Raw genomic sequence first — 13,017 nt, 5'->3', positions numbered from 1 at the left:
GGCCTTCGCAGAAAACGAACGAAGAAAGCGAACGTCAAGCCGCCCGCGACGCAGGCAGTTCGACGTGCTTGGAGGATTATTTCCGTCGAGATAATCCCTAAAAAGCCTTCCAGGCTGTGTTCCGGGTCTTCGCAAAAACTGGCTGATAGGGTCGGGTCCGGGGTGTGGCGACGGAAGAAGCACGTTCGTTCATTTGCTTTGAAACTGTGCAAAAAAGGAGCTCCCTTCTACATGTTCCCCAAAACACGCCGGATTCCGTCCGATCGTCGTGAAGTGACTATCGTCGACACTGTATATTGGATATGCTGTGTTATTTGAGACCTTTCTCAAATCCTGTTCGGATAACGCGGCACCGTGGGGTACGTACAATATATTTTTTGCTCGATTGATGAGACTCGTTGAATTTTATGTTGTGGGTGGGGAATATCCATGCAGTACGGATATCTTGTGTGGTCCAATATTTTGACCTTTATAGATTGACACGGCTCAGTGTTCGGTGCCGTAAAACATTGAACATAAAATGAAACAAACATTCCAGTTGCATTTGTTCTGTCGCGCACGGACTCACCAAAACAGCTTTCATTTCTTCGTTTTTGTTCCCAAAAATAGAGCACTGCTTCCTTAAAGACCTCTATAAATTATGTTCGCCACAGAACACAAGATAAAAAAGAAAACGCGGCAATTCAGCCGCCACCAGCGTCCAGAATTGCGCCTACGCAGGATGCCACAGCCCACTGACGAGAAACTCCACAGCTCAGCGTAGTCGGGCAACACTGACGTACACTCTCAAAACCAGGGACACGCGCTGTAAATCGCTTCGTTCGAGACTGCCGCTGGAAAGGTCTATACACGAACTCATCTCTGTGACGTCACGGCGCGGTGGTGGCGCGTCGGTCGCACTTCCAGTCTGGGGCTGTGGGCAGAAGTCCCTATGCCAGACGTGTATTCCTGCCAACGAGGTAGAGGGGCTTAGAGCGATAAACCGGGGTTCCGGTCTGCACTCGAAAGTGACCCCCATAAGGAGGCTGCCATTGTACGCAAATTTGACCACACGTCACATGACCAAACCAAATACGTGACGTCACAGAAAAGATGGCAGCGCCCATGCAGCGGCTGGCCGGAGCTTGTCGGATGTTTTGTTGGTTGTCGTTCGTCTCGGCGAGTTGATTTCAGACGCGGAAGCCGGATATGAGGCCGGTCGAAAGCGAGTTCAGAGTACAGCGTGGTGTTTGACGTAGGTATAACGTGAAAATACGGAGAAACGGTGTGCATTTCGCTGGTGACCGACCGGGATATTGCCACGGAAGAGACAATCTGACCTACGTTGCTCGGACCTCGGATTGATTCGGATACCGCTAGGATAAAATTTAAGGCGACGTTTCTGTGCTCTCGTTGACCATCGGAATCATCGAGGTTTGCAGTGAAGCGTGTGCAATATATTTGGATACACAGTTTAGCGACGGAAATTGCGTGAGTCGTGCTTGGCGGTGTGCAATCGCGGTGCAGTTTCGATCAAATGACCGAGGGCTCACTTCGGTTGTGCGGCGCACCGGAAGACTGCCTTGAAGCTGGTAGTTCCCGTGCCGTGCTGAATGATGCTGTGCTGCTTACAAATTGTTCCGGCGTAGAAGTGCACTTTCACGGAGCACAGGTGTGCGGCGCACCGAAGAGCTGCCTTCAAGCTGGTAGTTCCTGTGCCATGCTTTAGGTGATGCTGTGCTGCTTCCGAAATTGTTCCGGCGTAGACGTGCACTTTCACGGAGCACAGGTGTTGCAGTTGGTATTGATCCCGCTGGTCTGTCGCACGTTTCGTCAACACAAACATTTCATCCCCACTCGTTACGCGAATTGCAAGCTGTCCGGACATTTCACCGAGCGTGTTACGTACCCAGATCACGCCGCTTTGTGGCAACAGTCTGCAGTGGCTCATTACCAGAAAAGTGGTCCCACATCCATTTCAGTTCAGTTCGTCCACGGCAGTCGCCAAACCCCGAAGGAGAGGATTTATTCGGACAGAATGCCACTAAAGCAATGCAGCTTCTTCAGTGGTCAGGATAGATTCTCTTCTGCTAGTTTTGTTATACTGTCACGGATCCTTGTTCCAGTCCTATCTTCTATCAATATTCACTATTCTGGGACACTGCAGGTCATGCTCAGCTGTAATCGTATGTTCAGGTGGAGGTGCTGGGCACTTTACCCGTAGCCCTTCACTCTGTGTGAACCCGGCGGCTCTTCAGCCGAGTTACTCGATAATGGGACACGGCTGGCGGACTATTCTGCGTCTTATACCCCTGTCGAGCCGTAGGCAAAGTCCTGACCCGAGCCTGGCAGAACAACCGCAAGACGACCGAGTACCACAAGGAGTAACCTCGGAAATACACCACAAAGCACCTGAAATCCGAGCCAGTTGCTGCTACCAGGAAAAACCACCGGAATTCGGTCTCCTGTCAGAAAATCCGAAGCTGACTGAGCCAACAATGACAAACCTGTAGCAGCAAACCGTGTCCCCTCCCACCATTGTCTGCATGCCCGTCGCAAATCACACTCCGACGCTTTTCCACGCAAGCTGTATGAAGACGTCAAGGACTGGATTGAACAATATGACAGTGTCGCCCGCCACATTGGGTGGACAGACAACCAGCTCCTGCAGAACCTATACTTCTCGTGGAAGCAACCGCCGGCGCTGGTCTGAGAACCATGGATCCTCCTTAACGTCATGGGAAGTTTGCAAGATCAAGCTGAAGCGCGCATCCGTCAGCCAACATCAACGAAAGAGAGCCGCATTCTTGATTCTGTCCAGGACACTGCCCCAATGAGAGCGCCACCGCACTCATGGAGGATGTTTTGCGCTTGATCGAGCGCCCACGCCCACGCCGACCTTGATGCTACAGAAGACAAGAACCTAAGAATCCCATGCGCCTCACGTGAGAGACAACACCTTCGGCAGCCTTGTCCGCAACCCCCCAACAACAGTCGAAGTGTTCATATCACTGAGGCTTCCAACATGGAATGTGCACTGCATGCCCGAGCCTGCCACTATGAACAACTTCCCGGCGTCTCGACACTCGAGTTGTCCAGCTACTACTTCGACGCCAGCCTCCCAGGCATCCACGACATCACCCACGACGTTGTCTGGGAGGAGATCAGGAAGCTACTTCCTGCCATCAGTTGCCCGGCTTTTATTTTGATTGCCGAGATTGTTTCGGAACAAGTTTGATAGGTATTTCAACCGAGACTTCTGCGAGCGAAGCGGCATCTGACAAACCAAGGGCAACTTACGCCACAATGGCACGACGACCGCCACCGGCTGCCCCTTAGTATTCAGTGCCAATTCAATGAGACACTCTAACGCCGAAGCATTCCCGACATCGTGTGTAGGACTGTGCTCAACAAAGTACACCGAGGAAAACGTAGGTGATGCGAATGTGCGACCGAAAACCACTTTGCTACCACTGCATGAAGCCGACCATGTCTACCAAAGCAGCCCGTACCCATGAATTGGTCGGCGAGGGTTCGTGCCAAACGACCCTCGATTACGTCTCGAGGAGCGACCACAGGAGATTAAGGATTACCTTCGGCGACCTTTGTCCCTGATGCTGAAGGTGCTGAATCGAAGATTCTGAATCCCTGATTACCCCAAAGCTCCTGATGTCCATCACCTCAACAAGAGGTAAGCACGACAAAGCAGGTGAGCGTCGATGCAGTGACAGTGGATTTGGTGTCGGTTGTCGTCCAAGGACAATACCTAAAAATTTGCTGACACCAATTTTCTGTGTCCACTCCACGAAGCACACAATTTCCAACTTTGAGGGAGAATGCCCCTGAGTGACTTGAAGGAATAGAATGGTTGGTTGCTCTCAAAAGTGAACTGCAAGCATCACCAGACTTGGATAGCAAACAAAAATTGTTGCCAGCTTTCAAGTCAACGGTACAGCAAAAGGCACAGCCACGTAAGCAATACATGCCCGAGCTTGCTAAGTTGATGCCTAAAACTACCAGGAAAATTTTCGGATTAGAAGACAGCCCTGCAGCTTCAGTGCACATGACGTATGATTACAAGACAGCATCAGTCGGTCAAAGTTGCCACTCGACCAAACTGAATACCGACGTGCCAGGAGCGTCATCCGACAACAAGGTCCACAGGTACTACGACTGAACGCCTGACACGATACTGTCGCAGAAAGAACTCGTTATGGAACCATTTACTAAGAATCAATAATTATGTAATCAAGTGGAAATAAACATATTTGATACACTAACCAGATAAACATATTTCCGCTTGCCTTCATGCCTTGAGAGTCTACACACCGAGAATTGTGTCCATTGCACGCTCTGGACCTTACGAGGACACTCGCTTCTCTGACCCTTCAATATTGATTAAGGGGTCATACCAGACTGGCAGACTTCTTGCAAGGGGCTGCACTCGTACAACCTTTCCTGAACATGTGGTGCATTCGAAAACCAACTCCAGTGATGTGAAAATGTTATTTATTAATTTATTCCTTCCAGGGGCCTTCGTAGGCATTGCAGAGAGGATACTTAAAACTACACAAATGATAATAGCATTAAAGCACACTGCTGTAACTTGTTAATTGGAAAAACAAACACACCTCTGAGCATATAGTTTAATAGTATGTGTTGATGCATTGTTATATAGCATGACACTTCCTATATGTATGACACAATAGACCCTTTGCAGAACTTTATCAAGCAACACAACCGTCACCATTTTTTTCGGCGCAAAGCACACGAATGGGCCCCAGTTCACGTCGAACGCCAATGCAGCATTCGGGTCCAATAGGTGCTGAGCGGAATTCACAGGGATGGCGGGCATAACATTCTTGTCGAACAAATACCCAAAGTATGAAAGCCTGGGGTAATTACAGTAGTAGCTACAGTAATTTGTTTCATCAGAATTTGGCAGACGGCAAAGGCTACGGTCTCGGTGAATCAATACACACATTGGAGAGAGGCACATGACAGCATATCACCACAGTGCTCGTCTGCAGATTTGTCACACACCTTTGCTCCGTCTCTGATTGGCTCGAGGGGGCTGTGGCGGTTGGCCTTTTCCAAGTTACGGTGATGCGAAGTATAGACAGCCCACACTTTTACAAAGAGTCTATTGAAGAGACCGAAAGGAATGGTAGTCAACATTTTTCAACAAGACTGCTCTCCAGGCAAGGGATGAACACAAATATGAATCATCTTATCCGGGTAATTAGAACAATTAAATAATTGACCGACTAATACAATGCACTCTTGATGGAAAAGAGTATAGCAGCAATAAATCCTACAAAACAGAAAAAATGGGCAGTTAATCTATGCATGCACCAAAACAGTTGTTCTTATAGCAAGTCGAATAGCTTTGAAGCAGGTGCCTGCAACGATTTATTCTTCCCCATACTCAATAAAACGCCAACCTCGTAGCTGAAAATAAGGGTGCACTTCGCACTCACACACACACAAAAAAAAAAGGAAGAAAAGCGATCGAATGTAGAATCGTGGATTAGCACAAAAGGTTAAAATCGCAGGAGCTTCCTCGCTAAAAGTTGCTATGGTTGTTCGGTGACGGAGGGCTGAAACAACTTCCCTTAGGCCCTAACGCGACGTCTACATTTCGCGTAGATTCTCAGATATTTCAACGTTCAAACAAAGCTAAGAGAATGCGAAAATTTCATGTTAAAAGCACTCAAAGTTCTATCGATCCTCGGACACATCTCGGAATCCGATCACCGGTACGGCGATGCAGAGCTGATGCTGTCTCACAGGCGTTAATATCCAGATGATCCAGAACGATCTTGCGCAAAAACGGTATAAAGTCTCATTCCTTCATATTTTCACATTATACCTGCGTCAGCGAGCACGAAGAAGCCCGAAGTCGTCGGAAAGCAGCTGCACATCACGGCTACCGCGCACCGAACAAACTCGCATCCGCCAGCTCTGGGCGCTGCCATCTTACCTGTGACGTCACGGCTCTTGGGAGGTCACGTGACGAGTGGTCACATTTGCGTAAAATATGGCGGCAACCGGGGGGGTGCCACTTCCGAACTTCCGGTTTATCACTCTAAGCCCCTCTACCTCGTTGATTCCTGCGTTGTTTTGAAAGGAACCAGACAAAAACCTGCCTTCTCGTCAGAACGCCGCGACTGGGGCCGTACCAAAAGTGTCGAGAAAGGTTTGAAGGTCAGTTCTCACGTGCTCGGTTCGTCCGAGAATCTGGATATGTGCCGTGAAAAGGGAAAAGCAGACGCCGTCGGACAACGATTGCTTGGGCAGGAAGCAGTTTGGGTTGAATTCACGGATACTTGTGGTCATCAGATTTATTTGTTTTGTTCCAACATTGATGCCAGAAAACTGTCAAGTTGTGCGGACCACCTGTGGACTACGTTCAGTGCGTCTTTAAGTTCAAACGGCCGCCTGATTGTTCGAACTGTCGTCTGCTCTTTCAAACGTTTCTGCTTGTCGTCTGCTTTCTTAGACGACGGCGGTCCGTAGACCAAATGTTGGCCCGGTACTTGCGATAAGAAGTAAGTGCAGGCCTCAAAAGACTTAAATTTGAAGGTTGGTAAGCAGGCTCGATGTAAACAGTAGATACAAGGAGATGTTGGTCATTGTTACCAGTGACCAACACCGACTTGTTGTTATGTCTATTCAGTTGGTCCGATTCTGCTTTACATATTCAGTATCGACGTCGACCATCTCAGCTATGGTTCACGCTTTTGCAGCCCGAGCGGCGTCACGACTGAAAATTCTGAGCGAAATCTCATCATGCGAATCAGGCTTTAGCGTACAATCTGCGGCGTCCACGCGGAATGAATCGCCACATGTCACATTATTCACGCGAAGTTTTGCGGTGTAACGAGCCTCGGTAATTTCGCTGACGCCGCTCAAGTAGTCAGACATCGCCAGGAAGACGTAGAACCAACAATTCGAACGCGAAAAAGGGCAGGGGGACTCACACCGACGCCGACAACATCGCATTTCAATGGTTTGTTTATGGGCGACAGCGAGCTTTTTGCCCACACCCCCATCGCGCATGCGCGGCGCTGGGCGCGTCCGCTAGGGGCGCTCCGGGCGCTCCGGTTTGTTTGTAAACATGAGTTGGTGTATATAGGAGGCTATGGTATGAGGCACCGGAGCGGTGTCGAAGGCGGGGGGTTCTCACGGGGGGCGGAACAAATTAAGTTTCTTACTGCCGCTCTCATTTTGTCAGTGACTCTTGTTTCACCATTGCTCCTGAGCTCTTCCGAAGGTCGCACCTGAATTCCCTTTGCAGGTGCGAGCGATGACGTGACCATAGAATCAACCCATGTTTTTCTCGCCGGAAGTCGCGGTAGGCGTCCTGGCACATAAAATACGAGTTACTTCAGTGTACTGTATTGCTCCCGAAAGTAGATAGAGACAGCCGACCCCTCGTTCAGCCACGACGGTACTTGTTTTTGAAATGTCTATGCCGCGTTCCGTCATTTAAATAAATTAGCTTGCGCATTCTTCGGGCATTATAACTGTTTTAAGTGCGTTAGGAAATTGTAAAAAAACCCAGTATACCATATATCTTAAAACAATTACATTAAAGGCATCATCATCAGCATTTTCATAGAGCCTTTATTTGTGCCAATAAACAACCAATCATGGTCTGCAATGCGGCACAGTGAAACAGTTGTGCAGTTGTAAAACGTGCTCAGCAATACTTATTTAAAAAAATGCCAATAACAAAAAAACAAACACGCAATAAAACACGACAGTGCATTGCTAACCACAGAAAATAATCTCATCTAATTGCCTATAGAAATTTACGTAGTTATGAAAAATATAAAAAATTTCATGCCCAAGATTGTTTACAGATATCTGCATTCTCGTTGTTGGGGATATTATGTGTGGATTGTTGGGATAAAAGCCGGTACACTCAAATTCATTGTGCATAAAAGTGGTGAGTCAAATCCCCCGTAAACTATTCCATGTAAAAAGGCAACATCGCGCGATAATCTTCTCAGGAATACAGACTGTAGGCCTAATTTATCAAGCAGGAGGTCATAGTTGTAAAAATGCCCCCGGCCAAGGTAGTTGCCATTGATTATATACACTATAAAAAAAAAGCTACAAACCACCAGGTCCAGTCACGAGCCACTTAAAAATTGCCTGCTATTTCGCTTCGATGAACGTTACTGACTGACTCATAAATTTTACATTGTAAAGAAAGCCACGACATACAGGCTCTTTGCAATGTCGAAGCTATAGAAAGGATGCAGCGAATTTTGATTAGGAGCATTGTTCGTCCATCCTTAATCAATGTTAAGCATGTCATAGTTTAGCGTGGAACGTGATTGGACCTGGCGGTCCGTAGCTTTGGCCCTTAGTCCATTATAGGATGAGACGAAGCATAGGCGCGTTTGGCTGCATCTTGGCTGCATCATGTGCAGTGAACGCATTCCAGACTACCAAACCAAAATCTAGAATAGGTCTGATAAGAGAACAGAATAAACGAAGGAGAAAAGCATAGTTCACAAACTTTCTATAATCAAGTGATCCTTGTTAGTAATCTAAATGCAGAACAAACAACGTAGGTGACATGGCAGCCAAACGAGAGAGTAGTGTCAAAGTGAAATCCAAGATGACGAAGCGATAAAACTCTTAAAATACATTTGTCATCAAGCGGTACGAATAATGCACAATTTCACGTTTATTACTGAAAGACCGCACCTCAGTGTTTTCTGGATTAATGATCAGGCAATTTTCCTGAGACCAGTTTAAAATATGCGATGCCTCACTCTGAAGAAAGTCACAGTCGTCAATCGAACTAATGCTCGAAAAGAGCTTGATATCATCCGCGAATAACGACATTTCTGAGTTTACCACGCAAGTAGATATGGTCATTGACACAAATCCGAAACCAAAGTAGACCCAAATTGTAGCCCTGTGGTGGCACTCACGATAACGGACAAAGAGGATAAAAAGATACTTTGAAATGCTTGCAACGCAGCGACGATCACTCAGGTAGCTTTCAAGCCATATTAAAAGCACACAAGGGGCCCCATTTCGTGACAATTTCTGCAATAGCAAAGCCTGCAATAGTAAAGCGTGGTCAAAATAAACAATGTTAACTTGACCGCGATTGCAAACAAAAGGTACTGAATAATCAAGAAAGGTAAAAAGGTTTGTCTCGATCAAGCGTCCCTTGATAAACCATGCCGATGAGAACTGATAGGTTGCTTAAAATAAAAAGACAAATGTGTGTGTATCACAATCTCAAATACCTTTGCAAAAGAGCATAACAAGGATACCCAACTTGTGAACATAGGAACAACAATAGACTCTTCCCACATAGATGGAAATACACCGTCAAAGAAATACTAAATATATGCTCTAAGATAGGCGCACAAAGATTTAAACAACCTTTAACAATAAAGTTAGGCACATAATGTGTACCAGATGTCAGTTTCGGCTTTAGTTTCTTTATAGCCGCCGTGATTCCGCAGACCGTGACTTTGTTTACCGCACAAACATCAAAGCAGACAGGATCAAGATATGCACTATATTTAGGCGCATTCGAGGAAAAACAACCACTGAAGATACTTGCAAAAAAAAAAGAGCGATATTGTTCGGGTTAGACAGATAATCAGTATCACTCCTTAGGCAGAAATCGTGCGCACTATCTCTAGTGTGTTGTCTAGCAAATTTTCAAAACTTATTTAGTGAGTGGCGTGTCTACTAAACAACACTTGTGTTTTAAAATAATGCTGGGACGCTGAACTACCAAGCAATCATAATGTTTTTAACAAAATATGGCGTCCCAATCAAGCCAATCATCAATGTCTGGGGCAAATTTCTATCTATCAACATTTTTCAAGTTCAAAACTTAAAACTCTCATCTATTGAAAACGAACGCACATGGTAGGCAGGCAGTCGCGAGCCTATGTGCGCCAGAAGGAAGTTTCACACAGTCTAGTGACGCTGCTCCGCCGTAGACAAGAGGGACGCAGTGCCATCATTTTTTACGTCACGTCCCGGAGGACAGCGGAAGACACTCTTTGGGCACGAGTGCAATATCCCTTAGGCTAGTAATCGTCTTCTCACTTATTCAACATGAGTCCCAGGTGTACCTTGACACAGCAATCTTATCCGATCTGTTGCCCGCGCTAGCCAGCGATAAAGGACGTACAAAATCGAGCACTACATTCGTGCGTTACTAGCACGCACCTGAGCTGTTTAATAGGCTGTTTAACGCGTCCCTAAATGTGGTCCCTCAACTTCCGCCTGATGACGTCATAGAAATGTCGTGGTGTCGCCTGTCGCAATCCTGGCGGTGATACGGAAGCGTAGCTTAATGAGTCAGACGTCTGTTGTGGTGCAGGTCGCTACTCAGCTGGACCGTCCACGGAAACTTCAGTTACCATGAGGTGGGGCGCCCCAACAACAGCGGCACTCGCGCTCGTTCGGACTTTTCACCGGACTTTGATTACCAACCGCCAGGATCGCGACATCCAACAGCAGTACACACCAATCCCTGTGACGTCGCTTGTTGTAATTTTGGGAACCAATTCCGATGCATTGCCGGAATAGTAGGCTAAACACATAAGTCGAAGACGCGTTCCAGCCACCGTGCATCCATATTTACTGATCGTTGAAAACTGCCGTCAACGCATCAACCCAATCTGAGTAGCTACCATGATTTACATTGTTCATGATGTTGAACTTGCAGACATTTACTCGTCGATACTCACCGGCCAAATCAAGGACGACCTGGTGGTCCAGTCATGGCGTAATGGGGCTGGAGACAGGTTGCCCAATGACTGCAACTCGAACTACACCGTAACCGACGTGGACTCTGTCAAGCTTAACCTGGACCAAAGTCGTTTCATCGCCTTCGACACGACCGAAGACCACAGCAAGTGGGCCATTGCAGTGGACAAGTCCACATTCTGCTTGGGCTCAATGAACCGGATGGTACGTGTTAAGCACCATGATGATTAACTTGGTTTATCATGACAATCTTTAATATACAAGCTTCTTATTTTCCAGGTTCTCAAACGCTTTCAGGAAAGCAAAACAAATACTGCGGTACCGAAACTGTCAGCTAGTCTTAGTTGAAAAATTATAGGTCGTTTTTGTACGCCAATGATTGGTTTATTATGCAGGGCTAGTTAGATAGAGCATATTTTGAATTTTTATTTTGAATACGATGCAAAAGAAAAACAAATACATTCCGAACACCGCTGTACAGGGGCTGGTTCAAAGTTCTATGGTCTTCGAGGTTCTGTCTACTTAACATGAGCACCGCATGTTGCGCTAGAAATATCAAAACGGTTGCCATATTCTTGCCACACACGAATCAACTGGTCCCGAGTTATTAAATTCATAGCATCCACAATTCGATGTTTCATATCTTGAAAAGTAGCAGGCATAGGTGGGACAAACATCTTTCCTTTGAACCTACGTCTATCCAGTGATGTGTGGAATGTGCTTCGTTTTTTAATTTTTCCTTTATAATAAAGATGCAAAGTTTATTTTTTTAAATGTCATGCATTACCGATTTTAAACTCCCGGTGAAGTTTCAGAGGCTCCCCCTTCCACTCTTGTTTTTTTAGCAGTATTATTGCCACAGCTGTAAGAACGCAAAATTAAATCGCGCGAAATTCAGCGTGCTCATTTATTCGATAACAGTTTAGTGGATCATGTTCAAGTATCATTAGCCGAAATCTGCCTTTAATTACACAAATATTATGCCCCTTTCTAGGAGCTTAAAATGCCACATGTAAAAGTCAGAAAAGATAGATCTTGATGACGGCGTTTAAGCCCAAGAAACAAGTTTATCTGAAAAAAAAGACGCTTATTTTTTACAGATTCTTTTATAAGCCAATTCCCCTTCAATCCGCTTTAACTAAAACTTCCACAAAACGTTCCAAGTACACTCAAGACCTTGATAATGGCAATTTGATGTGGTCATGCTAGAACAGTACTATTTCTTTAATCTTGATGTTAATATTAAACCATTTCTTAAGGTAGAAGTTTTGGAGATTCTTCCTTGATTGGTGAATAAACTATCGTTCCCCGCATCTCTCGAACGCTGTATTAAATCATTTATTTTGTTAATTTTCACGTAACTAGTGATTTAGTTTCGTTGTCTAGCCACTCGGTAAGTATTTTGCATACATTATTGGGAGCCTACTTTGGACAATTATAGCAGTAAGGCTCTATACATCATTGAGAAACATTCTACAGAAAGTACACATTTTTTCACGATGTAAGAGGAGCCGAACTTTTCCTCAACGTAAATTTAACAATTTCACATCGAACAAAAATAGAAGCTACTGCAATTTTAGTAATGAACATATTCTCACGTATGCTATAGTAATTGTAATTTATTTTTGTGTAACAACATCGAAAGCGCTAAATTCGTCGTTATCTCAAGTATCAGGTTCTTTACTCTAGAGTGCGTCGCAAGGGCGATATCCAAATATAATTTCGCAACCGAACGTTCATGGCCCGAGTTTTTTGTGTTCTTTCTGGGCTATTTTCTGTGTTCTCAAAACTACCAAATAAGGCACAATTCAAGGGAACCACACTTCAGCTGTCTTAAGTGCCTAAAATTATTGTTACTATTTATCTGAAGCTTAATCTGAAATTGCAGGAAAAGCCTTTTCTTCCTCCAAACTTTTCACACAAAGTTCTCTAGAGGGCAGCACGATATCACCTCAGCTACCTGTCACAGCATAAGCCACTTCGAAAATTTTTTTTCTGCCATCCTTGCTTACTGCCATCCTTACTTACTGCGCTGTGGAATGCCAATTTTGAGCGTGCGCAGTCGCATTTCTTGTGCGGAATATCAAACCGCCGAGCCTGAATTTTATACCTCAGGGAATTCAGCAGGGTTATAAGCACTGGAAAGGTGCGCAGAAAGCTCGGAAATTTTCACTTTCAATCCGTAACGATCGTGAACGAAAATGGCGGTGCACAACAGAAAATAGAGGTTAATTAATTGCCCAGACTATGCGCGAAACTTATTTTTTGACTCTC

At 45.6% G+C, this 13,017-nt stretch overlaps 1 protein-coding gene across 2 annotated transcripts in view; it reads left to right on the top strand.

Annotated features, from left to right (window-relative positions):
- The window catches only part of LOC8026986 (deoxyribonuclease-2), a 60,433-nt gene that overhangs the window by 47,029 nt on the left and 387 nt on the right, over window positions 1-13,017 (top strand). For both annotated transcript variants that reach the window (XM_040212777.3, XM_029977602.4), the window contains one exon: window positions 10,703-10,947. In XM_040212777.3, coding sequence (XP_040068711.1) covers window positions 10,703-10,947 — 245 coding nt within the window. The remainder of the gene's footprint in view (window positions 1-10,702; window positions 10,948-13,017) is intronic.

The sequence above is a fragment of the Ixodes scapularis genome, unplaced genomic scaffold (genome assembly GCF_016920785.2).
Source record: "Ixodes scapularis isolate PalLabHiFi unplaced genomic scaffold, ASM1692078v2 PGA_scaffold6__148_contigs__length_123643588, whole genome shotgun sequence".
NCBI classification, from domain to species: Eukaryota; Metazoa; Arthropoda; class Arachnida; order Ixodida; family Ixodidae; genus Ixodes; species Ixodes scapularis.
This window is presented reverse-complemented; position numbering and strand designations above follow the sequence as displayed.